The 27,464-nt window shown below is 50.1% G+C and overlaps 1 protein-coding gene across 1 annotated transcript; it reads right to left on the bottom strand.

The window, feature by feature from the left end:
* Positions 1-8,804: 8,804 nt before the first annotated feature.
* On the bottom strand, positions 8,805-25,189 carry LOC103652548 (uncharacterized). Its single transcript, XM_020550519.2, has 6 exons — positions 23,524-25,189; positions 23,038-23,178; positions 14,223-15,957; positions 12,729-12,946; positions 10,654-11,573; positions 8,805-10,499 (listed from the first exon to the last, which is right to left on the bottom strand). Exons 1-6 carry the CDS (start codon positions 25,186-25,188, stop codon positions 9,341-9,343), a joined length of 5,838 nt encoding a protein of 1,945 aa, XP_020406108.2. The 5' UTR covers position 25,189; the 3' UTR covers positions 8,805-9,340.
* Positions 25,190-27,464: the final 2,275 nt, after the last annotated feature.

Consider the following 27,464-nt stretch of genomic DNA (forward strand, 5'->3'; position numbering starts at 1 on the left):
CCAACAAGGGCCCGGGGCGCTGCGTGGTGACCGCAAGCCCCCGAGTGTATTTCTTGTAAGAGCTCCTGGCCTTCGGCGACGGATATGCATCGCTGGAGGATGCCTGAGGGGCTGCGGTGGTAGAGCTCCTTCTCGTCCCCCAGCAAGACGAACGACTTGGCGCGCCGCGCCAGTCGTCGAGCCTCGGCTCGGTCGAGGGGCAGCTCTCCTCGGTGGAGATATTGCAGGTACGGGGTCTGCCAGTTTCGATTAGGCGTGACCCCGCTCCACTCTTCCTCGACGCGCAGTGCCTCACCTTCGAGGGCCGAGGGTGCCTCGGGCTAAGCCGAGGGCGCCTCGGGCTGAGCCGAGGGTGCCTCGGGCTGGGCCGAGGCCTTCTCGGGCTCGGACGTGTCGTCGGTCTTGATTGAGGGCTGATGTAGGTCTCGGGAGAAGACGTCCGGGGGAACCGTTGTTCGCCCCGAGGCTATCTTAGCCAGCTCGTCCGTAGTCTCGTTGTATCGTCGGGCGATGTGGTTGAGCTCGAGCCTGTAGAACTTGTCCTCCAGGCGCCGAACCTCATCGCAGTAGGCTTCCATCTTTGGGTCGCAACAGTGGGAGTTCTTCATGACTTGGTCAATGATGAGCTACGAGTCACCGCGAGCGTCGAGGCGTCGGACCCCTAGCTCGATGGCGATGCGCAACCCGTTGACCAAAGCCTCATACTCGGCCACATTGTTGGACGCCGGGAAGTCGAGGCGCAGCACGTAGCGTAGGTGCTTACCGAGGGGCGAGATGAAGAGCAGGCCTGCGCCTGCCCCTTGTCTTCATCAGTGACCCGTTGAAAAACATGGTCCAGAGTTCCGGTTGGATCGGAGCCGTTGGAAGCTGGGTGTCGACCCATTCAGCCACAAAGTCCGCCAAGACTTGGGACTTGATGGCCTTCCGAGGGGCGAACGAGATTGTCTCGCCCATGATTTCCACCGCCCACTTTGCAATCCTACCTGAGGCCTCTCGGCACTGGATGATCTCCCCCAGGGGGAAGGATGACACCACAGTCACCGGATGAGACTTGAAGTAGTGTCGCAACTTCCGCCGCGTCAGGATCACCGCGTATAGCAGCTTCTGAATTTGTGGGTAGCGGATCCTGGTCTCGGACAGTACCTCACTGATGAAGTAGACTGGCCTCTGGACGGGCAATGCATGCCCCTCTTCTCGTCTCTCAACCACGATCGCGGCGCTGACCACCTGAGTGGTAGTGGCGACGTAGATCAAGAGGGCTTCTCCGGCATCGGGGGGCACCAAGATGGGCGCGTTCGTGAGGAGCGCCTTCAGGTTCCCGAGGGCTTCCTCGGCCTCAGGGGTCCAAGTGAAGCACTCGGCCTTCCTTAAGAGGCGGTACAGAGGTAGGCCTCTTTCGCCGAGGCGCGAGATGAAGTGGCTCAGAGCCGCGAGGCATCCCATGACCCTCTGTACGCCTTTCAAGTCCTTGATGGGCTCCATGTTGGTGATGGCCGCGATTTTCTCTGGGTTGGCCTCGATGCCCCGCTCGGAGACGATGAACCCCAAGAGCATGCCTCGGGGGACTCCGAAGACGCACTTCTCAGGATTGAGTTTTACGCCTTTCGCCTTGAGACACCGGAATGTCGCTTCAAGGTCGGAAAGGAGGTCGGAGGCTTTCCTCGTCTTGACTACGATGTCATCGACGTAAGCCTCGACCGTTCGACCAATGTGTTCGCCGAACACGTGGTTCATGCACCTTTGGTATGTCGCACCCGCATTCCTCAAACCAAACGGCATAGTAATGTAGCAATACATGCCAAAAGGTGTGATGAAAGAAGTCGCGAGCTGGTCGGACTCTTTCATCTTGATTTGATGATACCCCGAGTAGGCATCGAGGAAAGACAGGGTTTCGCACCCAGCAGTGGAATCCACGATTTGATCGATGCGAGGCAGAGGGTAGGGAACTTTTGGACATGCTTTGTTTAGACCAGTGTAGTCTACACACATCCGCCATTTCCCTCCTTTCTTTCTCACAAGCACAGGGTTGGCAAGCCATTCGGGATGGAATACCTCTTTGATGAACCCTGCAGCCATCAGCTTGTGGATCTCCTCGCCTATGGCTCTGCGCTTTTCTTCGTCGAATCGGCGCAGAGGCTGCTTCACGGGTCGGGCTCCAGCTCGGATATCCAGCGAGTGCTCAGCGACATCCCTCGGTATGTCGGGCATGTCCGAGGGACTCCACGCGAAAACGTCGGCGTTTGCGCGGAGAAAGTCGACGAGCACTGCTTCCTATTTGGGGTCGAGCTCAGAGCCGATCCGGATCTGCTTGGAGGCGTCGTTGCTGGGATCGAGAGGGACGGACTTAACCGTCTCTGCTGGCTCGAAGTTGCCGGCATGGCGCTTCACGTCTAGCGCCTCCTTGGAGAGGCTCTCCAGGTCGGCGATGAGGGCCTCGGATTCGGCGAGGGCCTCGGCGTACTCCACGCACTCCACGTCGCATTCGTACGCGTGTCGGTACGTGGGGCCGACAATGATGACCCCGTTGGGGCCCGGCATCTTGAGCTTGAGGTAGGTGTAGTTGCGGACGGCCATGAACTTGGCGTAGCATGGCCTCCCCAGCACTGCATGGTAGGTTCCTCGGAACCCGACCACCTCGAACGTGAGGGTTTCCCTTCTGAAGTTGGAGGGAGTCCCAAAGCAGACGGGCAGATCGAGTTGTCTGAGGGGCTGGACGCGCTTCTCGGGAATGATCCCATGAAAAGGCGTCGCGCCTGCCCGGACCGAGGACAGATCGATCCGCAGGAGCCCGAGGGTCTCGGCGTAGATGATGTTGAGGCTGCTGCCTCCATCCATGAGGACCTTGGTGAGCCTGACGTTGCCGATGACGGGGTCGACAACGAGCGGGTATTTCCCCGGGCTCGGCACGCGGTCGGGGTGGTCGCCCTGGTCGAAGGTGATGGGCTTGTCGGACCAGTCTAGGTAGACTGGCGCCGCCACCTTTACCGAGCAGACCTCCCGACGCTCTTGCTTGCGGTGCCGAGCCGAGGCGTTTGCCACTTGCCCACCGTAGATCATGAAGCAGTCGTGGACCTCGGGGAACTCCTCTGCCTTGTGATCCTCCCTCTTGTCGTTGTTGTGGGCCCTGCCACCTTCCGCAGGTGGCCCGGCCTTGTGAAAGTGGCGCCGAAGCATAGCGCACTCCTCAAGGGTGTGCTTGATGGGCCCCTGATGATAGGGGTACGGCTCCTTGAGCATCTTGTCGAAGAGATTGGCGCCTCCGGGAGGTTTCCGAGGGTTCTTGTACTCAGCGGCGGTGACAAGGTCCGCGTCGGCGGCGTCGCGTTTCGCTTGCGACTTCTTCTTGCCCTTCTTCTTGGTGCCGCGCTGAGTAGACGCCTCGGGGACATCTTTCGGCGGGCGGCCCTGGGGCTGCTTGTCCTTCCGGAAGATGGCCTCAACCGCCTCCTGGCCAGAGGCGAACTTGGTGGCGATGTCCTTCAGCTCGCTCGCCCTAGTGGGGGTCTTGCGACCCAGCTTGCTCACCAGGTCGCGGCATGTGGTGCCGGCGAGGAATGCGCCGATGACATCCGAGTCGGTGACGTTGGGCAGCTCGGTGCGCTGCTTCGAGAATCGCCGGATGTAGTCCCGGAGAGACTCTCCCGGCTGCTGGCGGCAGCTTCGGAGATCCCAGGAGTTCCCAGGGCGCACGTACATGCCTTGGAAGTTGTCGGCGAAGGCTTGGACCAGGTCGTCCCAGTTGGAGATCTGCCCCGGAGGCAAATGCTCCAGCCAGGCTCGAGCGGTGTCAGAGAGGAACAGGGGGAGGTTGCGGATGATGAGGTTGTCATCGTCCGTTCCACCCAGGTGGCAGGCCAGCCGGTAGTCCGCGAGCCACAGTTCCGGCCTCGTCTCCCCCGAGTACTTCGTGATAGTAGTCGGGGTTCGGAACCGAGTCGGGAACAGCGCCCGTCATATGGCCCGGCTGAAAGCCTGCGGACCGGGTGGTTCGGGCAAGGGACTCCGATCCTCCCCGCTGTCGTAGCATCCCCACGCCTGGGGTGGTAGCCTCGGCGCACCCTCTCGTCGAGGTGGGTTCGACGGTTGCGGTGGTGGTGCTCGTTGCCGAGGCGACCCGGGGCCGCATGCGCTGTGTTGCGCGTGCGCCCGGTGTGGACCGAGGCTTCCCGCATGAATCGGGAAGTCGCGGCGCGATGCTCCGAGGGGTACCCCTGCCTTCGGGAGGCAGAGCTTTCGGCCCGTCGGACCGCGGCATCCTCCAGGAGATTCTTGAGCTCTCCCTGGATACGCCGCCTTCGGTAGTTGATGGCTCTGGCATCGCGCGGAGAAGTATCGCTGCTGCAGCCAGGTTCTGGCCGACCCCACTGGAAGCCGGTGGCGGCCTTGCCCTGACATCGTCGGCGATGCGGTGTTGGATGCCCTGGGGTAGATGACACGCTTCTTCGGCCGGAACTTGGCCTGCCCATTCCTGCCCGATGTCCCGGCGGAACGGCTCAAGTGTTCCTGCTCCCTCGTCGAGCCTGGCCTGCATCTCGCGGATTTGCTCGAGCTATGAGTCCTGACCCCCCGCAGCGATTGGGACCACAGCTAGCTCCCGAAGGATGTCAACGCGAGGCGCAGGCCTAGGGGGATCACCGTTTTCCGGTATACCAAGATGGTTGCCTTCGCCGGGACCCCCTAGATCGACGTGGAAACATTCACGACTTGGGTCGCAGTCCTCGTCGCCGAAGCTGCGACTACCGTCGGAACAGTCGGAAAGGCAGTAGCCGCACACGGTCAAGAAGTCCCGCATGGCACTGGGGTTACCAAGTCCGGAGAAATCCCAACTAAAGTCGGGCTCGTCATCTTCCTCGGAACCCGAGGGCCCGTAGGTCGAGACGGCTGTCAGCCGGTCCCAGGGTGACCGCACACCGTACCCTGGAGGGTTTGGACACGCCTCTATGAAGGCTTCCACCGAAGCGAAGTCGCTTTGTGGGTCGAGGCTGAATCCAAAAGGTACGAGATGGGAATCGGTCGGTACCTCCTGGTCGATGGGCGGTGACGGAGTCGCGTCAGGGGCAGATTGCACCGTCGTCTCGGGTACGAGGGTGACGCCCAGCAAGTCCTTTGTGAGCGTGCTGGCGTCGTCCGTCCGCTTGGAGTTGGCGTGTTGCGGGGAAACGGCGCTCGTCTTCGTCTCAGACGCGAGGTCGACGCTCGACGTGTCCCTCGTTGGGGCGTCGGCGCCGTCGACTCGCTCGACAGCCGACAAGGTGCCGCCTCCTCCTCCGTCGGTGGGGGAGGCGACGGGACAAACCCGAATGTTGTTCTTCCGCCACGTGGGGAAGGCGTCGTCGATTCCGCCGCCGGCGGGCGGGTTGTCGGCCGCCATTGTCGCTGTCGCGCGGCGGGGGAAGGAGTATCATGTCGTAGCTGTCGTCGAGGGACATGAACTCGAGACTCCCGAAACGGAGCATCGTCCCGGGCTGGAGAGGTTGCTGGAGACTGCCCATCTGGAGCTTGACGGGAAGCTGTTCGTCAACACGCAGCAGGCCCTACCTGGCGCGCCAACTGTCGGCGCTTCGACCCCGGGGGGTCCTTGGACCGACGAGTAAACTGTCGTCGTGTGCCCCAGCCCAGATGGGTCGGCGCGAGACGGAGCGCGAAGGAAGGAAACCAGAGGGAGACAGGCGTAAAGGGGAAACCCGCGGCCTTCGTGTTGTCCCGCGCCCAGGTCGGGTGCGCTTGCAGTAGGGGGTTACAAGCGTCTGCGTGGGAGGGAGCGAGAGGCTTGCACGCGCCGTCCCGTCCTCTCCGTGCGGCCAACCTTCCTTGCGAGTGCCCTGGGCCTTCCTTTTATAGGCATAAGGAGAGGGCCCAGGTGTACAATGGGAGGTGTAGCAGTGTGCTAACGTGTCTAGCAGAGAGGCGCTAGTGCCCTAAGTACATGCCGTCGTGGCAGCCGGAGAGGTTTTGGCACCCTGTTCATGTGATGTCGTGGCCGTTGGAGGAGCGCTGGAGCCTTGCGGAAGGACAGCTGTTGGGGCTGTAGAGTCCTTGCTGACGTCTCCTTGCTTCCGTAAGGGGCTGAGAGCCGCCGTCGTCACGGAGCACGCGGGGCGCCATCATTACTTGTTTACCGGGGCGAGCCAGATGGGACGCCGGTCTTGTTCCCCGTAGCCTGAGCTAGCTAGGGGTAGGGTAATGATGGCCCCCCTGTGACGTGGTCGGTCCGAGCCCTGGGTCGGGCGAGGCGGAGGCTCCTCCGAGGTCGAGGTCGAGTCTGACTTCCGTGGTCGAGGTCGAGTCTGAGCCCCGGGTCGGGCGAGGCGGAGACCGTCGGCTGAGGCCAGGGCTGAGTCCGAGCCCTAGGGTTGGACTAGGCGGAGTTCGTCGTCTTCCGGAGCCGAGGCCGAGTCCGAGCCCTGGGGTCGGGCGAGGCGGAGTTCGTCGTCTTCCGGGGCCGAGGCCGAGTCCGAGCCCTGGGGTCGGGCGCGGCGGAGTTCGTCGTCTTCCGGGGCCGAGGCCGAGTCCGAGCCCTGGGATCGGGCGCGGCGGAGTTCGTCGTCTTCCGGGGCCGAGCCCGAGTCCGAGCCCTAGGGTCGGGCGAGGCGGAGCTTCCTATGGCGCCTGAGACCAGACTTGGCTGCTGTCAGCCTCACTCTGTCGAGTGGCACAGCAGTCGAAGCGACGCATGCGGCGCTGTCCTCATGTCAGGCTGGTCAGTGGAGCGGCGAAGTGACTGCGGTCACTTCGGCTCTGTCGACTGAGGGGCGCGCGTCAGGATAAGGTGTCAGGCCATCCTTGCATTAAATGCTTCTGCGATACGGTCGGTCGGTGTGGCGTTCCGGCCAAGGTTGCTTCTTGGCAAAGACTGGGCCTCGGGCGAGCCAAAGGTGTGTCCGTTGCTTGAGGGGGCCCTCGGGCGAGACGTGAATCCTCCGGGGTCGGCTGCCCTTGCCCGAGGCTGGGCTCGGGCGAGGCGAGATCGTGTCCCTTGAGTGGACCGAGCCTTGACTTAATTGCACCCATCAGGCCTTTGCAGCTTTGTGCTGATGGGGTTACCAGCTAAGATTAGGAGTCTTGGGGGTACCCCTAATTATGGTCCCCGATAATTGTATTCATGTGAATTTTGGAGCTCGAGTTATGTTTGTTTTAATAGGACTGTTCTGCAGACTCTTTCGGATTGTCAGATCTTAGTTCACCTCAAGATTAATCAATCTTAATCATTTTCCTCGACATTTTTATAACTAGAAAGTTGTTTTTTACGTTTTCTTTCTGATTTAAAAAGTTGGGAATTTTTGGGCATCATAACTAAATTATATATAAAAAAAGTAGTAGTGTTGTTGTCATCATTTAGATTTGTGCAATTTCTCATCGAATTTTGGTTTGGTGCCATAGAAACGTCATATGCATTGTTTGTATTTGTTTTATGGAACATTTGTACTAAGTTGTATGCTCTACAACATGTGGTAGTGGTTTATATTATTCCTAGTGCTTGTTGGCTCCTCAGGTGAAGGCAAGTAAATGTAGTTGTTTTTTGCTACCATTTTAACTTGTGGTTTTTATAGCCTACACTCTAATATTCAGAAGTATTTAATGCAATAATTAAACCCTATGATGAGGTTTTATATGATTATATTATATTGATGCTCAATTATCTACTAATGATGACGATGGCTCGAGTATGGTATATGTGGCTGATTCACATCTTGTAATGAAGTTGAAGTATTGATTGAAGTTTGTATTATATAAGGTAAAGTATTGTTTCGACATGTCATGCATATTGCATCATTCTTTTGAATTTGAAGTTATGTCGTGATTTTATGGTCCGACCGTACTTGTATACATTTAGCATCGTACGTTGTCCAAGCAGGGATACGATGTGGCTCCATACCCTTTATAGTATGCAGGCAAAACTCATATGCATTCATTGAAGTACTCGCAGATATCGACGACGTAAAGTGATTATACAACATGATGTAGTTGTTCATTCTCGCTAGTTTATTCATGTTAGTGATGCATTATAATTAATTATATCATAATGCTTACAAATACAAAAATGTTACCAAATTTATATTTCTTAATTTAGCGAAGTCAAGTAGACTCCGAGCGGAGACATCGTATTACTGCATGGAAATGGTACAACTGGCTAGATAACATCTACTCCCTCCGTCCCAAATTATAATTTGTTTTGATTTTTTTTGCCATGCTTGACTCGTCTTATTCAATTTTTTTGAAAAAAAAACAAGAAAAAAAACAAAGTTTAAGTATATTATATGCTAAACAACATCACAGTAAAAATTAACAATAATTATGAAAAAAATTTAATAAGACGGGTCGATCAAACTTAAGGTTAAATGAATTATAAATTGAAACCGAGAAGCTAAGTAGAGATTGACCGCCCCTAGCGCGGCATTTTCTAAATCACTTTAGACTTTATTGTGTATCCCTCAAAAATATAAAAAAAATGTCCTCAAACGTAGCATTAGCAAACACTACTGCGATTTACGTTGCAAATGTAGAGATAATTATGTGTGTAGATAATGTAGTAGAACAAATAATATATGAATTATTCAATAATATGCTAAACCTTTAAACATCTAAATAAATTTCAGCTTAGTTCACTGCCTTATCTGTATACTTTTCCAAAAAAAAAGAGATAAATCTTAGAGGTAAAACTCTAAAGGTCATGCCAAGTCACAATACAATAACAACAACCAACAGCAATTAGAAATTTATTTCTATTGCCAATGGCCTCTACTAAAAACTTGTTCACAGTTCACACTCCTATAAGCAGGTACAAAAATATAATTCCAACCTCATCTAAACAGTGTGTTCTTATATAACCTATAAAGATTTATCATGCTGAATGTCAGTTGTCCATTAGAAAGCATACCACTGACCAGAATAGAGGTACAACACAAAATGTGAGTATAAGATTCAATCATGTTTCAACTTGATGCTTAATTGGGCCATAATACATATTACAATGAGAACTGAAATGGCGTCAGTCACTCAGTCATCATCTAACCGTGAAATTTCCAGCAGCAACAACAGTCCAACCTACATGGGTAACTTCGTTGGAAAAAAAATGAAGACTAATATCTTAGCTTCTTTTTAAATATTCAGTCTACGAAGCAACTACAACAGCCAGTTTTCCACTAATGACCATAACAGGTAGAGGCAATTTATGTGCAATAAAAGCTTGCCCAAAAGTTGCATCAAGGATGAGAAGTTCCAATCAACCAAAGACATCCTGATGATGTTGTGTTATGTGCACAACTGGAGCCACACTTAGAGCATTAGAGTACTATATGTACTTTTGCAACTGCATCAGACAATATCATGAACTGAGGATCTAGCTGAGCATAGAAACTGTTCCTAATATCGAGCAAACACAGAATCTCCTGAAGCTGCAATGAAGTTTTGTTTCCGCAGTGAGATCCAACGGCATCCATACACCATCTTTAAAGAAAAAACTTAAGCTTTGTCCTGATAGAGGATGACAATCAGTATTTGCAGTTTCAACATCCCCATTGCTTTCCAAGTGGCATACACATTCTCTTGAAAGATAGATATCACTCTGACAAGCACAATGCTCTAAGTGGGTTTCTTTATTGGACATTCTAACAAAAACTTCTGTGCAGCTGGCCTCATCATGTGAGCTGTACAACTTTCTAACAGACCCTAATAGATTCAAGCACCATGATGACAGAATGTCATGCATATCATCAGCTGTTAAGCAATGCAGATTAGGCCTTAGAGTATTTGAAATAATACCATGAACCATCTTATAAATAGATTGGAAACATGGAGAACAACATTTGTAGAGACATGAAATTTTTGGAACTGAAAGATTCATCATGGTGTCATGTTTACCATCGATCGAATTTGATTCAACATCATTCACAAGATCATTTCTCCTCAACTCATTATCATCAATATGAGCTTCAGAAGAAACATTGTTCTTTGGTAATTCTGTATTGTTAATACTTGCTGGGGATCCAACGGAATCTCCTGCCCTTTGCAAACAGCTTAAACCTTCCATAGATTCTGTGTGGTTTTCAGATCTTTGAATACCTGGTCTGAATTTATCTTCACCGTAGGTTAACCTGGACACTTTCCCATTGTTGTTTGCTCCAATAGGTTCTCCGTCATTTGTTACTGTATCTGCATGTGTATTGCCCCTATGCACATCAGGTAAAGCTGAATGGACATGATCGTGTTCTACTGCATCCTTGCTGGAAACAGAGTTCACATGATTATCAAGGTCACAGTCCATCGAATAGCTTCCAGGTTGTTCTGCAGTATGCTTAACCGGATTGCCTTGCACCTCAGTAGGACCAGGAACAACTTCATGATCCTGAGTGTGTTGGGCTGGAATGTCTTGAACCTCAGCAGGGATGGCAACAGGAGCAACTTGTACATTGGTTCCTGCAGCATACTTGGTCCTTTGACATTCTTTGGCACTTGAACTCTTCATGCGGGATGTTCCTGTCCGGGTATCAACATGTGTTCTGTAGATTGGAATAAATAAATAAAAATGTTAACACAATTGCGCCAATCATCTACATCAGCATCATGCACCAATATTTTTTTGCTGATTTTAAGCAGTAAGAAAGGAGTGACAGAATCAACAGAAATAAAAAAAAACATAAAGCTCTGGCCGACCTTTGGTAGGTGTATGCCCAACTGTTCACAATATCATCTAGATAAGCTACTTGAGATAGGATTCGAAAATACCGGAATTGATTTCTCTTTTCCAAAATTTTAGTTTGAATCTGTCCGACTAACAGTCCCAACACCTTTCTCACCTCAGCACAAACTTCAATAACAGACCCATAGACACCTCTATAAGCTAATAAGCCAACAGCAACCAGCCCTCTCACACAGACAGACTTTTCCTTTCCCTTTACAACATTGTCCCCTCCATTTAGTGATTTACCAGGTAAGGTGCTGCTCTGCAACAAACAGGAATTAAATGGCCAGCCTTTCCATGGTCCATTTATATCAGTGCAGGGGCCTTCCCGTAGCTTTGACGTAGCCCAACAAAGTTTTGAGAACTGAGGATGCTGCAGTATCTGAATTCCAAAAGCAACAATAGCAAATGACTCGCTGCCTTTTACAAGTCTACTAGAAGGATTTCTTTGAACTATGCCTTCAAAAAAAAATTGATCATTTTCTACTTTATCTTCCACATTGGATGGTGGAGGCTCTTGCTGAGCTCTGCCTGCAGCCAGCTGAATTGGATTCTCCTTAGAAGCAACTCCACACAAGGGTCGCTCATTCTCACTGGACTTAAGTTCACCTTCTGCACTAATATTCATGGAAGCAAACACTTCTTTTTGTTGATGATTATCATTCTTATGAGATTCATCATGCAAAAATTGAACATGATGTCGAATCAAGTCATGTGATAACTGCAAAGCACATGAATCAACCATCTCATCCCAATTAGAGTGGTTGTCAATATTCACAGAAAATCTAGGTATTGTATGTTCTGAAGAAACAAGGCACTGATCCACAACATGTGTGCTGAAGAAACCTCTTACTCCACTGGGAAGATCTTGAAACCTCATGTCACTGGTGGACTATAAAACAAAATGTTAGCTTGTCATCCGATGTTATCTTTTCTTTTCTTTTTTTTGGAAATGTAGGTATCAATGCTGCCATAGAGGTGAGAAAACAGAATTTGTTCAAAAAGAAAATATGCACAGCCTGTTTGGCAGAGCTTGATAGTTATAGTTACAACTTTACATAGAAGTAAAGTGATTCTAGGCTGATTCTGAAATGAACTAAGGGCGCGGGAACCGAAAAAAATTAGCTTATCCTGATTCACTTCTTCCATAGAATCACTTCCACAATAGAGTTTTTCCTAGAGAATCACTAACCATCTCTCTCATAAAATCACTTTCCACAGAATCAAAAGCCCTTAGTATTCATGAGAAACAATCCATGATCACATGTCATCAGTATTACAATAGGTACCAAAATTTGCCTAAAACAAGAAGATAAAACATTTGCATAGATACCTTTTAGGTGCTGTTTGGTTCAAATGTGGGAGGTGCAACAAGAAAGTGACCTGCTGACAGTGTAGCTATTATGGTGCAACTAAAAGCACATTTTGTTTGGTTGGTTTATGTTGTAATGGATCGCCGAGTAGTATAGCCAAACGGTTAGCAACACTATGTGTTCACATTGTGAACTCATTATGTGCTGAAAATGCATAACCAAACAGAACCTTAGATGGAAAAATAGCTGCCAAGATAATTATCATATACCTCAAACAAAAAGAACAAATTACAAACTACTGCCTCCATCCTGAAAAGAATGCAACCCTAGCAAGCACCTAGTAAAAACATTGAGTTTGACCAAGTTTATATTAAAAAAATATCAATATTTATGATACCAAATAAGTGTCATTAAATTCCTCATGCAATCATAATATAATTATTTGGTGTCATAAATATTGATACTTTTTCTATAAACTTGGTCAAATTTTAGATACTTTGACTGAGAAGGGAACTAGAAACGGATCTTTATCGGGATGTAGTAGGTGATTATATTGCAAAAAAAAAATTGCAGTGGTAATATTCAGTCGATGCTAATCACCAACATGTTAATAAAGTATTTTTCCTATCAGCTCACCATGAATAATTCTTTTTTTACATTTTACAGGGAAAAAAGGACACTAAATTACACAAAAACAACGAAGAAACATGTGGTGTGGGGTATATCAGACTTACCAGAACACTTATTGATACAGAAGCTAACAATGAATCCATTTGCTCAATCAATGCATTCCAAACTTCTGAACATTTTTTGTGATCAGCGGTGGAGGATGCTAAACGACCTGACCCAGTATTGAGCATATTATCTTCTATTTGATTATGGGCCTTATCAACTGCCCACAGATCAATTCTAGGCATGTAGATGATGCATCTTCCAAGGTTTAGACATTTCACTGATCAAGAGAAGGGGGAAACAAAAGACAATATCAATAAACTCATAAGAAATTAAGAATTTTAGCATAAGAGTAACATAGAGTCAATAAATTATTTCCAATCAATTAAAAAAGGAATGGCACTTAATATAATGAGACGCAGTCCTCATGCGTTTTCGAGAAAAAAAAAATAGGAATGGCAGATAACATCCATAAAAGGATCTGCAGTTCAATGTGTTGGCATAAATTTAAATCAGCGTGTCACAATTATATCAATCGCACTTGCTTGTAAACCGACAGTATGGCTGAAATAGGACACTGGTTAAGCTAAACTAAGTCTGAAATAGGTCGGTCTTTCTTTCATTCATTCCATAAAGAATCATAATTTATGTGTTGCAACAATTTTCAGATCATGTGTGTCAGATATTTTGAATGCTTAGGAAAGGAAAAAGAAAAAAATCACTTTCGTTGTTTGTGACAATAAAAAGGCTTAGGTTCAATATGTTACTGTGTTGTATGAATTTAACTAATGTATCACCACTATATCAACAGCCGTACAATGTTGACGTTTCTCATGTGGTGCAGTTAACATACTTCAACTAAAATAAGCCTGTCAGTGTTGGGAACATATATGTGGCAGCATACCAAAACCATTGTAAAGCTAGCGTGCAGGAGCCACATGACCCTAGATATAGGAATATAGGTCATAATTCAACTAAACCAATGAAAACATCATGACTTGTGTGGGGGATGAATCTTCAAAGCATATGTGAAGTTTCGTTAAAATTTATAGACGAGATACACAGTAACTAAACCCAAACGCATGGAAAAAGATAATGAATGCAAGTCATTTCAACTCTGCAATAGACTCTCCAAGAATAAGAGGAAGCTCAGGTAAACAGAATAAATAAATAGTATGCATGCATCTCCAACTTCATCTAATTGTAGGTCCTTAGACAATCAGCTTTTACAACAACAAAATGTATCTCCAACTTCATCTAAACTAAAGCTTAAATTGAGTTGTACTTGGTTCCTGTATGAAGATTCTTTTCATAGACATTCACTAAATTGAGTTGTACTTGGTTGTATGAAGATTCTTTTTCATAGACATTCATTTTCACATTCGTACGTCAGATATATTCACGTGCATAGACAGCATAAAGAAAATAAACAAAAAATTTAAGGTGGAAAGTATTATCACCAGATTTGCATGAAAAATATAAATTACGAGTCAATTTTTGTTTTGGTAGTAAATATTTTCAAAGTAAATGAAACTAAGGGAAACACAGTAACTTACAGAGAATGTGTGTCAGACCACTAAGGATATCACCATTTCCTTCCTGCACCATAGTTGCAAGGTCAAGCTTGTGTATTACAATCTGGCCCATAAAACCATGAAGAACACAACGAATTAGGTGTTGTTGGCCTGATCTTGGTGCTCCAGCAACTAAAACTCGAAAGCCTGATAACTTATGTGGCAGCCCTCCTTTCATATGCAAACCAGTGGGATTTAATCTGCTGCCACAAAAATTCTCCTGTGTTTTAACATCACTCAGCAACATTGAACCACGATTTCCTAGTTGTGCAGATATAAGGCCACAGCTTGACAAGATTGTTCCAATTCTATCTGCAATATCTTTTTGTTGGATCAAAGAACTAAGATAAGTTGGCCATAAAGTGTGGGGTACAGTATTCTTTTCCATGGATGAGAATACCACTTCCTTTATAGAGCAACATGCCTTAAGAAGGGATGGAGGTAACCATACACGCTCATCCAAATACATAGAAATAAGAAGGTGTACCAATGGTTTAAAAAGGCTTGGTACAAAACAGGAATCTAGAGGAGTGGAAACCAAATCATTTGAAGCAATCCCTGCTTCCCTTTTTGAACAAGGTGGCGGAGCAGCTGCAAGAGCAGCTAGCCAATCTTTATCCTCGACAAGAACTGTTGGTAGAGGAACTCGCCCATGAGGAACTCCTTTCTCGGCATATTGTAAAATTTGATGTAATGGGCATGTCCTTTTCAAAGCATTTATTGCCGCTTGTGTGCAAATTGCCTGCAGATCAGCACCAGCATATCCAACAGTTTGGCTAGCAACAAATGACAGGAATGCACCTGAAATAGGACTTGGCCATTTTTTTGTATGCAGTGACAGAATAGCAGATCTATCCTCGAAGGTTGGTAGTGGAAAGTATATCTCACGATCAAACCTTCCTGGTCTCCTAAGGGCAGGATCAATAGCATCAGGACGATTTGTAGCCCCAATCACTACGACTGAGCCTCGTGATTTCAAACCATCAAGCAACGAGAGCAAGGTTGCCACAACTGAATTATGTGTTTGGTCTTGTTGTCTGGATCTACAAGGTGCTAAACCATCTATCTCATCAAAAAATATGATAGAAGGCTGGCATCGTTCAGCTACCTGGAAAAGAAGTCTTAACTGTCTCTCAGCATCACCAACATACTTACCCAAACAATCAGCACCTTTTCGAGCAAAATAAGCAATTCTTCTGTTACCTTGAGAACATGCCCCTATGAGTGCCCTTACAACAAGTGTCTTACCAGTACCAGGGTGGCCATGCAGCAGAACACCTCTTGGAGGAGTAAGACCTAGAGAACTAAAGAACTCAGGGTAGAGAAGAGGTAACATCACCACCTCCTTCATGCTCTGAATAACATCACTTAGCCCAGCAACAGATTCCCAACCACGATATGACTTTTCATTTTCAGAGGAGCCTCCTATATAAACAGGTGCAATTCGTAAAAGATCTCTGTTTAGCCTCTTGCCCTCCCGTTTCAAGAACTCCTCATCTTCCCCACAGTTCTCTAACCATTTCTCCTCAGCCTCTCTGTCTTTTCTCCATGCATCATGTGACACCTTTCTGATATCGGCCTTCATCTTTTTTATCTTCATTTTCCTGAGCAGTTCAACATATTTATCTCCTTGGGGTTGGAAGAGATGGCGATGATCGTTGCAGGCTATAAGAAACTTCCGATGATCAAATATGCAGGCTTCTGTTCGACTACAAGGCTACAAGTGAAAAAATGGGAAATATTAGGGAAATAATAGCATGCTAAACAGCTAAATACTCCCTCCATTCAACAATCCAAGGAAGGTTTTATTCTGACTAAGTCTTCAATGACAGACCTTGCTCACGGTTTCATTTTTTCTCTCAAATACATAGGAGAGCTATGTAGTTGTAGAAAAAAAACACAAACTAGTTCAAACATATATTCTTACAAGAGGTACACCACATTGACCACAAACAGATAAAACGAACAACAAAGAGGCACTACTGGATTAACCCGACTAGCAGCTTGGAGCTCCATCTGAACACCACAGTACAGCCTCGTCTGCTACAGACCTAACTGTTAGATGACTGTGTGCTTATCTCTATTGTAATGGGGTTGGCCCAACCTATGTACTGCCACTATATATCAATACACCCCCTACCCAATTAGGGTTAGGATTCCATTCTATCCAACATGGTATCCAGCCAAATATTCCATTGTCCATCCCCACCCCCTCCCTGCAGGGAGCCTGTTATTACCGGAAGGACCTACAAGAGAAGGGATAAGGATGGCAAGCCCCAGGACGCCTGAAGGGATAAGTCTGTTATAGGATAGTTTGTTAAGATAGGGGTTCAAGCTGATTAGGGCCCTGTTTGGAAGCAACCCAGTTTTTATCTTTTAGCTAGTAGAGGCCAACTTCTTGGTTTTTAATAAACTGAGAATTTCTATAAACTGAGTCATAAACTAGTATAGTAGTATGTTTGGAACCACCTCAATTTCTATAAACCAGTTTCTTAGAAATTGGGTGCTTCCAAACAGGGCCTAGATCAGCCTATTTGTTAGGAGATTTCAGTTGGCTATAGGCCTATATAAGCAACACTTTTGTAATCTGCCGAGTAGGCAAAGAAGTAATAAAGAAAAGATTGCTTCCTGCCCCCTTGTACACATACCTGTCTCTCATCTCTGCTAGCCACGGCACCTGGACCATCCTCCAGACGACGAACCACCACGCTCAGGCCTCCAGTTTCCCATCAATACAACCTGTGCAGCACACACCATACCAACCTGGTATCGGAGATGCCGGGCTCAGAGGCGCCGCCAGCACCCACCGTCACGGACGTGGAAGCGGATCTTCCGCCGACAGCCTCCCAGACTAGCGAGATGGCGGATCTGAAGCAGATGATGGCGGAGTTCCATCATCAGATGGTGCAACAGATGTCATCCCTAACGGCTCGGATGGCTGCCATGGAAGGGGCCTCATCCTACAACCCTCCAGGTTTTCCGTATGGGATGCCAGGATTCGGCGACACGCCGCCAAGAACTACCTCGCCGCCGACCACCGCCCTCGCAGCCCCTACCACATCCACCGTCCCCATCCACCATCACCTTCACCGCTGCCCATCTTCGCCACCTCACTTCCACGACCGACTGCCACGTGCCGCCGTTGCCCCGTACTCCACAATTCCACAACCTAGAACTATCTCTCTTCGACAACAAAGAGGATCCGCTAGGATGGCTCAATCGATGCGAACAGTACTTTCGCGGCCAGCGCACGGTTGAAGATAAGGTCTGGTTAGCCTCCTATCACCTGACGTGCGCAGCACAACAATGGTACCATCTGTTGGAGCGCGAGGAGCCTTCCCTGTCCTGGCCACGCTTCAAGATTTTTTGCCGCCAGCGGTTTGGTCCTGCCCTCCGACAGAACACCCTCGGCGAATTGGCTCGGCTATCCTTCCGGACGACTGTGGAAGACTACCAAGATCGCTTCATGGCCCTGCTCTGCCATGTGGCTCCCCTAGCGTCGGAACAGCAAGTGCAGCTGTTTACAGCGGGACTCCCTGACCGGATTAACATCAACGTGGAGCTGCTCAATCCACCTAACCTCAATACGGCACTCGCAACAGCACGGGCATACGAGTGCCGATCACAGAGCTTGCAATGGGGACCTCTGCCAGCGAAACAAAAGCAGCCACAGCCCACACCCCGCCCTGCAGCTCCGGGAACACATGTTCTAGATCAGTCAGCCAGCTCAACCCCCCTAGCAGTCGACACAGAGATTCAAACGTCTGACACCCACGGAGATGGCCGAGCGTCGCAAGCAAGGCCTCTGCTACAATTGTGACGAGCAATAAGTTCGAGGGCACCGCTGTCAGCGTCTCTTCTATCTTGAGGTCTCATATTATGATGAGGACATGACTGCCGAAGAAGAAGGCCCATCAGCATTGGAACCGGCGATTTCACTCCATGCATTAATTGGAACTCGGACAGAAGACACAATGCAGATCGTGATCTCTATACATGGCCATCACCTGACAGCACTGCTAGATTCGGACTCCACACACAATTTCCTCGACCTAGCCTCATTGAAGCGACTGGACATCATCCTGGGACCAAGCCCAAGCCGTCAGGTGACTGTCGCTAATGGTGAAAAAGTGATCTACAAGGGATTCATAGAGGGCATTCCAGTCGTCATCGGACAAGAGCATTTTGCAATCCCCTGCTACGCCATTCAATTTGACAATTTCAACGTCATCCTAGGGGTTAACTTCCTCCGGACGCTGGGTCCAATCCTATGGAACTTTGACAACCTCCGTATGGCATTCTGGCATGGAGGCCGGCGGGTCTTTTGGAAAGGACTTGGATCACCACGCAATGACATCCATGAACCAGCCACTCGTTCACTACAGGTGGTGAACCCTCAGATGATGGAGCAACTATTGCAGTCCTTCGAATCAGTATTTCAAGAATCACAGGGCCTTCCTCCAGCCCGCCATTGCGATCACAGGGTTCATCTGAAACTAGGGACACAACCAGTGGTTGTTAGACCATACAGGTATCCACAACTGCAGAAAGATGAATTGGAACGTCAGTGCACTGCTATACACGCACAAGGAATTATCCGACCCAGTACATCTGCATTCTCTGCCCCAGTCCTTTTAGTGAAAAAGGCAGATAATTCTTGGCGCTTTTGTATCGATTACAGAGCCTTAAATGACTGCACGGTAAAGGACAATACTTCACCAAGTTGGATCTCCGGTCTGGATATCATCAGGTACGAGTACATTCAGGAGATGTGGAAAAAACAGCCTTCCGCACCCATCATGATCATTTCGAGTTCCTGGTGATGCCTTTTGGATTGCCCAATGCCCCATCAGCATTTCAAGGCTTGATGAATGAAGTACTCAGGCCATTCTTGCAGAAGTTTGTGCTAGTATTTTTCGATGACATACTGATTTTCAGCAACACTTGGACAGAGCACTTACGTCATGTTGCAGCAGTCCTCGACACCCTTTGTGTCCATAGTCTATTTGCCAAACGCTCCAAATGCATATTTGGGGCTAGCTCCATTGCATATTTGGGGCATGTGATATCAGCACAAGGGGTGGCTATGGACCCTGACAAGGTACAGGCAATAACCACCTGGCCACAGTCACGTTCATACACAATTTCGGCACAATCGCAGCACCCCTCACACAGCTCTTATGCAAAGAATTATTCAAATGGACTGATGCCGCAGATACCGCATTTGCAGCCCTCAAAACTGCTTTAACAGCAGCCCCTGTTCTACAGCTGCCAGCATTTACTAAGGAGTTTGTGGTAGATTGTGACGCGTCCTACGCAGGCTTTGGGGCAGTTCTTCACCAGGGCACAGGAGCCATTGCATTCTTTAGCTGCCCTTTTGCATCAAGACATCTCAAACTGGCAGCTTATGAAAGAGAGCTCATTGGCCTTGTACAAGCAATGCGACACTAGCGACCATATTTGTGGGGTCGCCACTTCATCATCCGGACAGACCCCTATACCCTCAAGTACCTCCTAGACCAGCGTCTCTCGACAATCCCGCAGCACCAGTGAATTAGTAAAATCCTTGGATTTGACTTCTCTATTCAGCCATCTCAACACAGTAGCTGACGCCATATCACGGCGAGATGCTGACAGCCCCTTCACTGCAGCACTATCAGGACCAACTTTTGCACTTTATGATGACCTTCACTTGGACACTGCCCAGGATGCTGGCTGCCAGACTATGCACACACAGATTCAAGACGGGACACTACCCCCTCCGTGGTGATTCCTGGATGGTCTCATTCTCCATGGTAAACGCATTTATGTACCCCCATCCTCAAATTGTCTACCAGATCTGCTGCAAATGGTGCACAATGCGGGGCATGAAGAGGGTCAGAAGACACTTAACAGACTAAGGGCTGACTTCTATATCCCATAGGACAAATCTCGAGTTCGAGACTTTGTTAAGGCCTGTACAAGATGTCAACACAACAAAACAGAGCATCTGCACCCAGCAGGCCTCTTACAGGCATTGGACATTCCCTCACAGGCGTGGGCCGATATCTCAATGGACTTTGTTGAAGGATTGCCGCGAGTTCATGGAAAATTTGTAATCCTGACAGTGGTGGATCGATTCTCCAAATACACCCATTTCATTGCACTCAGTCACCCCTACACCGCAGCTTCTGTTGCCAGGGTTTTCTTTGCAGAAATTGTGCGTCTTCATGGAATCCCATCATCCATTGTGAGTGATCGGGACCCAGTTTTCACTAGCCATCTATGGAAGGACTTATTCAAATTGGCTGGCAGCAAACTCCGGTTAAGCACTGCGTTACACCCCCAAACAGATGGTCAGTCGGAGGTCGTCAATCGCACAATTGATATGTACTTACGCTGCATCACAGGAGATCGACCCAGTTCCTGGCTCGATTGGCTTCCCTGGGCGGAATATTGTTATAATACGTCCTTCCACTCAGCACTGCAGACTACACCATTCAAATTGGTCTACGGACGTGAACCTCCAGCACTAGTACCATATCAGCAGGGCACAGCACAGTCCCAAGCCCTGGAAGACCTGCTACAAGACCGAGACAATTTCCTGGCAGAGGTTCGGGACCGTCTTCTTCAAGCACATCAGCATGACAAACGTTGGTATGACACCATCACCGGGAAGTGACCATTGAGGTAGGCGACTGGGTCTGGCTTCGACTCCTACACAGGCCAATGTGCTCCCTGGTTGACAAAGCACACAGCAAGCTGGCACCAAAATATGCAGGTCCTTTCCAAGTTTTGGAACGAGTTGGGCCAGTAGCCTACAGACTTCAGCTCCCAGCCGGCGCTCAAACATGATGTTTTTCATGTGGGACTCTTGAAGGCGTTTCACGATACTCCGCCAACAGGGATTCCACAATTGCCTCCAGTAGCACAGGGCCGCTTATTACCAGTACCAGACAAAGTCCTACAGGCCAGTCCTCGTCGAGGCGTTTGGCATGTTCTCGTACAGTGGGGAGGCATGAACGCCGAGCAGGCTACATGGGAACCACTGCAAAAGTTCAAGGACCAGTACCCGGATCATCAGCTCAAGGACAAGCTGTTATTGAAGGCAGGGAGAGATGTTATGACCAGATCTACCTACAAGAGAAGGGATAAGGATGGCAAGCCCCAGGTCGCCTGAAGAAGGGATAAGGATGGCAAGCCCCAGGTCGACTGAAGGGATAAGTCTGTTATAGGATAGTTTGTTAAGATAGGGGTTCAAGCTGATTAGATCAGCCTATTTGTTAGGAGATTTCAGTAGACTATAGGCCTATATAAGCAGCACTTTTGTAATCTGCCGAGTAGGCAAAGAAGTAATAAAGAAAAGATTGCTTCCTTCCCCCCTTGTACGCATACCTGCCTCTCCTCTCTGCTAGCCACGACGCCTGGACCATCTTCCAGGCTGTTGGAACCTGCCTCTTGGGACAGCTAGATCCAATGGGGAAATAGAGAAAGAAGATTAGTGGCTCTAACACAGGGTGTCAAAGCAACAAAGTTCTCCCTCTGCTTTGGCACAGTACGGGGGTATTTATAGGTAACCGAGGGACCGCCCGACCTTGTCAAGGACATTTAAGCCCTCAGTTACCTAGTTTATCCCCGGAATATTCCCTCGTAGGGGGGTTACAGTGAGTCATTACAGCATACTTTATTACAGACACGGCCCAACCCACTCCGCCCACACGGCATCCGAGGGCGGGGCCCTACAGCATGGGCCGAATTGTACATGGGCCCCTCCCTACGCTGAGGGGGACAAGGCCTTATGGTCTTCGCGGCCTCGGCCTCCCAACCCTTGCAGTCGTTGGAGGTCTTCGTCTCGTCTTGTCGGAGCGAAGAGGGGCGCTTGGGCCTTCGCATGGACGACGTCCGCGGCCTGACCGACGGGGCCTGCTAGCGCGGCCTTCGTTCTGCGGAATGTTGAGGTAGATGTCGTCGAGCGAAGGGTGGCGTGTTCGCCTTCGCCCCAACACAGGCGACGAACCACCACGCCTAGGCATCCAATTTCCCACCAATACAACCTGCGCAACACACGCCATACCAGAGCCGCCGCCAGCCACCCATGGCCTCCCACGGCAAATACCCTCACGGTGGCACCCTGTCTTCCCTACGTCACGGCCCTCGTGCGGCGCGCAGGGCCAGCGGATAGGCCGCTTCTTCCCCCTGCGCCCCGGCGCCGACCACGCCGGCCTTCCCCACGCGCGACGCACACGCCAACACCCGTCACCGGCAGTGCCGGCCTTCTTCCTGCCATTGACTTGTTGGTCGTTCTGGTTGACCGACTTGGGCGATTGATCGCGATGAATCACGATTAGTAAAGACGACTTGGCCGACTAATCCCAATTGGTCCAAACTGACTTGGACGATTAATCGTGACTAAACACAATTAATCGGATGACTTGAAAACAGTGCTTCCCACCCATGCTCGGCTCCCCAGCGACCGCCACGGCAACCCCTGCCCCCATGGAAGGCGTCCAGCGCCCGCCGCGCCTCCTCCCTACCTCTACTCGGCTGGCACGAACGACCTGGTGCCCGTGGTTGGATCTCCTCGTGATTTTCCATTGAACACACAATATTGTATTCTTACAAGTTGTGGCACTTATAGCTACAAACCTAATATAGTCTGAAAGCATTTTGAAATATGAATCGAATTGTACGATTGTACACTAAGCATATTAATAATGGTATTAGTTGTCGTTTGAAGTTCATTTCTTTGACTTCTCCAAAACAAATATGCCTTGTGTTTTTCTAAGAGAAGGGGTATGTTTAAGAATCATTCAATTACCAAATGGTAGGTTTTCGGGCAACGATCAACACGACACCCAATAGTTGCTCCAGGTCTGCCACATCGACTGCACTTCAGAAGTCTTCCACGGCAAAGCGCAGCTCTTACATTTCTTAGACAGCCCAAACCAGCAAAGTAAACCTGAAATTTGGAGAGAAGAAAGGATTCTCAAACAACAGTACTCTGCATCAGTATCACTAGCATGCAGTACAGTAAAGGATTAAAATTATCCCTTTGCAAGTTGCAACACATTCTGTTCGAATTCAGCAGCAGCAATACAGAGCAAGCAATGGTGATCCATAAGATCATAACAAAATAGTGCAGCTTACTTTTTGAGAATTCAAATAATGACAACTAAGAGAGACCATAAGAGCATTGCTGCCTGTGTACAACAGTGCCAACTTACAACGATAAGATGAATTGAAGCAACTTGCAGAAATATCCAAACGAAACAAAGAGTTTTGAGTGTACACTGCAGGTACAGACCTCGGGGCTCCAAACAGCACAGTTCTGATGAACCCAGACACGTGCAATGCCAAAGCGGTCATGAATTGGACCCAACAGCCTTCCCAACCATCCAGGATCATCACCAAATCCATCCCACATATCATAGTTGGGTTCCTCTGAAGGTAAAGCCCCCTCATAGGCTTCATTTTCACTGTCAACAGAATCATGCAATGCAATCTTAGGTGGTCTCCCATCGGTCCCTCCACCACAGAGCGCACACCTCCTCCCTTCTTTAACCACCTTAACTCCCTGGTTTTCATCTAAAACCCAGGAATTTTGCATGCTCTCTTTTGAACCATCCTTAGCCAATACCGCATCTGGGAAATGAACCGACTGTCCATCCTGTTGGACCTCTTCCTCTTGCTCACTAGGACTAGATAGGTGCGGTTCCGTTTGCTGCTCAACTGGAAGGTTGCTCTCTTCTGCGGTCTGTTCCATGTCAAGCTGCTCAATTCTGTCTGAATTGCTGGCCCTAACCCCCTCATTGCTCTCACCACAAGGTAGTTCATCACTACTGTTTCCTCTCGATACATGTGATTCCAACCCTCCTATTTCCTCCTGCTGCAAACCTTCCTCCACCACCATTTCCTCTCCCGTGCCTTCCTCTAGATCATTTCTAGTGCCTACTGTGGGCCCCTCATCATCTTGTTCTTGCTCCGCCGCCACATCTTCCTTCCCAACATTCCCTCCTTTTCCTCCCTCTTCCTTTTCTATTGCATCGACACCATCCCGGGCATCATGTGCATCTAAGTTCAAATCGATTGTTAAATTGATCTCTCTATCTGTTAGTTCCTTCCCTTGCAACTGCAAACATCCACTTTCCTTGTTCACTTCGTCGTCCTCAGACCTCTCACGAACGTCCACCACCACCATCCCGGCATCTTCCTCCTCATCCTCATCCTCCTCCTCCTCCTCCTCCTCCTCCTCCCCTTGCCCATCTCCCTCCGCCACGTAATCTTCATCTTCGAACCACATGCTCCTTGCCCGCACCCCCAGTTTGGCCTTCCCCTTAACCCTATCCCTCAGCCGCGAACGCCACACCACGCTCCCCTCATCGTACTCCCCTTCCTCCACCCCTCGGGCATCCACTTCGTGCGGTGCCCTGCCCCGGCTTCCCCTCCGCGAGCTCCCGCTCGAACCCACCCGGACGCCGCGGCGAGACCTCTTGCCGCGTGGGGAAGGGAGCGGCGATGTGTCGAGGACGACCGGCGCCCGGCGGACCCTCTTGCTGCGGCGGATGGACTCCTCTTCGGAGTCGGAGCCGCCGCCGCCGGCCAGGGGTGCCGGCGGAGGTGGCGGCGGCGGGACGTCGCGGATCGCGTCGAGGCGTTTCTGCTTCTTCCGGCCGCGGGAGGCGGCGCCGCCGCGCCGCCGCTTGGGCTTGGACGGAGGCATCACGCGGCTCGCGCCGAGACGACGACGACGAGTCGCCGGGGGTTTAGGGTCTGCCTCAGCCTTCGGGCTACACTCAAGTTTGACGTTTGAAAGGGTGTTGCCGGAGGGGACGGCTTGGGTTCGAGTGGGGTCATGGGGTGGTACCGTGGTAGGTTGGTAGCAGAGCTGCCAGTGCACAGGAGGCAGGAGGAGAGCAACCGAGCAAGTGAGTGAAACTGAAAATTGAGCAACTGAAAATTGAGCGCGCATCGACTATAGGGATTTTTCTATCATAATATATTACCTAGATATATGTATGTACATCACTACCGAATCAATATTTTAAATTTAATTAATACTAAAGTAAATTCAAAAGACTAGATATATGGTTCTATAAAACTAAATTTAGCTAATATTAAAAGAAAAGCGTCTTAATAAACTCGTTAAATGGCTCTTCATATTTCATATTTAATGGTTCTCTATTACTTTACCTTCCCTCTCTATTTTTGTATACTCTCCTTCACTCTCCATTCAGTCTATAGGTTTACCGAGTCTGTTGGATTAGCCTACACTTTTTCTATAAAATATATTTTGAAGAGTAGATAAATCAGTAAATTTAGCTAGTCTTTTTAACTAATCTCTTAGAATTACTCTCAATAGTTGTTATTCCATACCTCTCGAGGCCATCATTATTAGCATCTGTCGGCGTTTCGAGACAGGGGGGTCCCTAAGCCGACGAGTGAGTGTGCTGCGTGCCCCAGACCAGATGGGTCGAGCGCGTGGGTGAGCGCGAAGGGGGGAGAGGCGAGGTGGCCGGAGTCGAGCGTGAGAGAGGTGGAAGTCCCGCGGCCTTCGTGTTCGTCCCGCGCCCAGGTCAGGTGCGCTTGCAGTAGGGGGTTACAAGCGTCCACGCGGGTGAGGGAAGCGAGCGGCCCCAAGAGAGCGCCTGTCCCGTCCTCGGTCCCGCGCGGCCAACCTTCTCTAAGAAGGCCCTGGTCCTCCCTTTTATAGCCGTAAGGAGAGGATCCAGGTGTACAATGGGGGGTGTAGCAGAGTGCTACGTGTCTAGCGGAGGGAGAGCTAGCGCCCTAGGTACATGCCAATGTGGCAGCCGGAGAGATATGGGCACCCTGCTGGCGTGATGTCGTGGCTGTCGGAGGTGCGGCGGAGCCTGGCGGAGGGACAGCTGTTGGAGCGGTCGAGTCCCTGCTGACGTCGTCCTGCTTCCGTAAGAGAGCTGGGGGCCGCCGTCGTCATGGAGCTTTGTGGAGCGCCATCATTGCCCCTCCGGCGGAGCTGGCCGGATGGGACGCCGGTCTTGTTCTTCGTGACCCGAGTCGATTCGGGGTAGGATGATGATGGCGCTTCCTGTTGACGTGGCGGTCTGTGCCCTAGGCAGGGCGACGTGAGGGTTCCTCCGAAGCCGAGGTTGAGTCTGTCTTCCGTTGCCGTGGCCGAGCCCGAGCCATGGGGTCGGGCGAGGCGGAAGTCGTTCGGCCGAGGCCAGGGCGGAGTCCGAGCCCTGGGGTCGGGCGAAGCGGAGTTTTCGTCGTTTTCCGGGTGTTAGCCTGAGTCCGAGCCCTGGGGTCGGGCGAGGCGGAGTTCGCCGTCTTCCGGGTCTTAGCCCGAGTCCGAGCCCTGGGTCGGGCGGGGCGGAGTTCGCCGTCTTCCGGGTCTTTGCCCGAGTCCGAGCCCTGGGGTCGGGCGGAGCGGAGTTCGCCGTCTTCCGGGTCTTAGCCCGAGTCCGAGCCCTGGGGTCGGGCGGAGCGGAGTTCGCCGTGGCGCCTTTGGCAAGGCCTGACTGCCTGTCGGACTCACTCTGTCGAGTGGCACTGCAGTCGGAGTGGCGCAGGCGGCGCTGTCCTTCTGTCAGACTGGCCAGTGGAGCGGTGGAGTGACGGCGGTCACTTCGGCTCTGCCGGGGGCGCGTGTCAGGATAAAGGTGTCAGGCCACCTTTGCGTTAAATGCCCCTGCAATTTGGTCAGTCGGTGTGGCGATTTAGTCAAGGTTGCTTCTGAGCGAAGCCAAGGCCTCGGGCGAGCCGGTGATGTGTCCGCCATAAAAAGGGGGCCTCGGGCGAGACGGAAGTCTCTCGAGGTCGGCTGCCCTTGGCCGAGGCTAGGCTCGGGTGAAGCGTGATCGAGTCACTCGTGTGGACTGATCCCTGACTTAATCGTACCCATCAGGCCTTTGCAGCTTTATGCTGATGGGGGTTACCAGCTGAGAATTAGGCGTCTTGAGGGTACCCCTAATTATGGTCCCCGACAGTAGCCCCCGAGCCTCGAAGGGAGTGTTAGCACTCGCTTGGAGGCTTTTGTCGCACTTTTTTGCAAGGGGACCAGCCTTTCTCGGTTGCATTTCGTTCCGGTGGGTGCGCGCGAGCGCACCCGCCGGGTGTAGCCCCTGAGGCCTCGGAGGAGTGGTTACACTCCTTCGAGGTCTTAATACCTCGCGTAACGCTTTGGCTGGTCTGGTCGTTCCCTCATGCGAACTGGCCGTAGCCCGGGTGCACGGTCGGGGCCCAAGCTCTCGGGCTGGTATGTTG

This window comes from Zea mays, chromosome 3, assembly GCF_902167145.1.
Source record: "Zea mays cultivar B73 chromosome 3, Zm-B73-REFERENCE-NAM-5.0, whole genome shotgun sequence".
NCBI lineage: Eukaryota > Viridiplantae > Streptophyta > Magnoliopsida > Poales > Poaceae > Zea > Zea mays.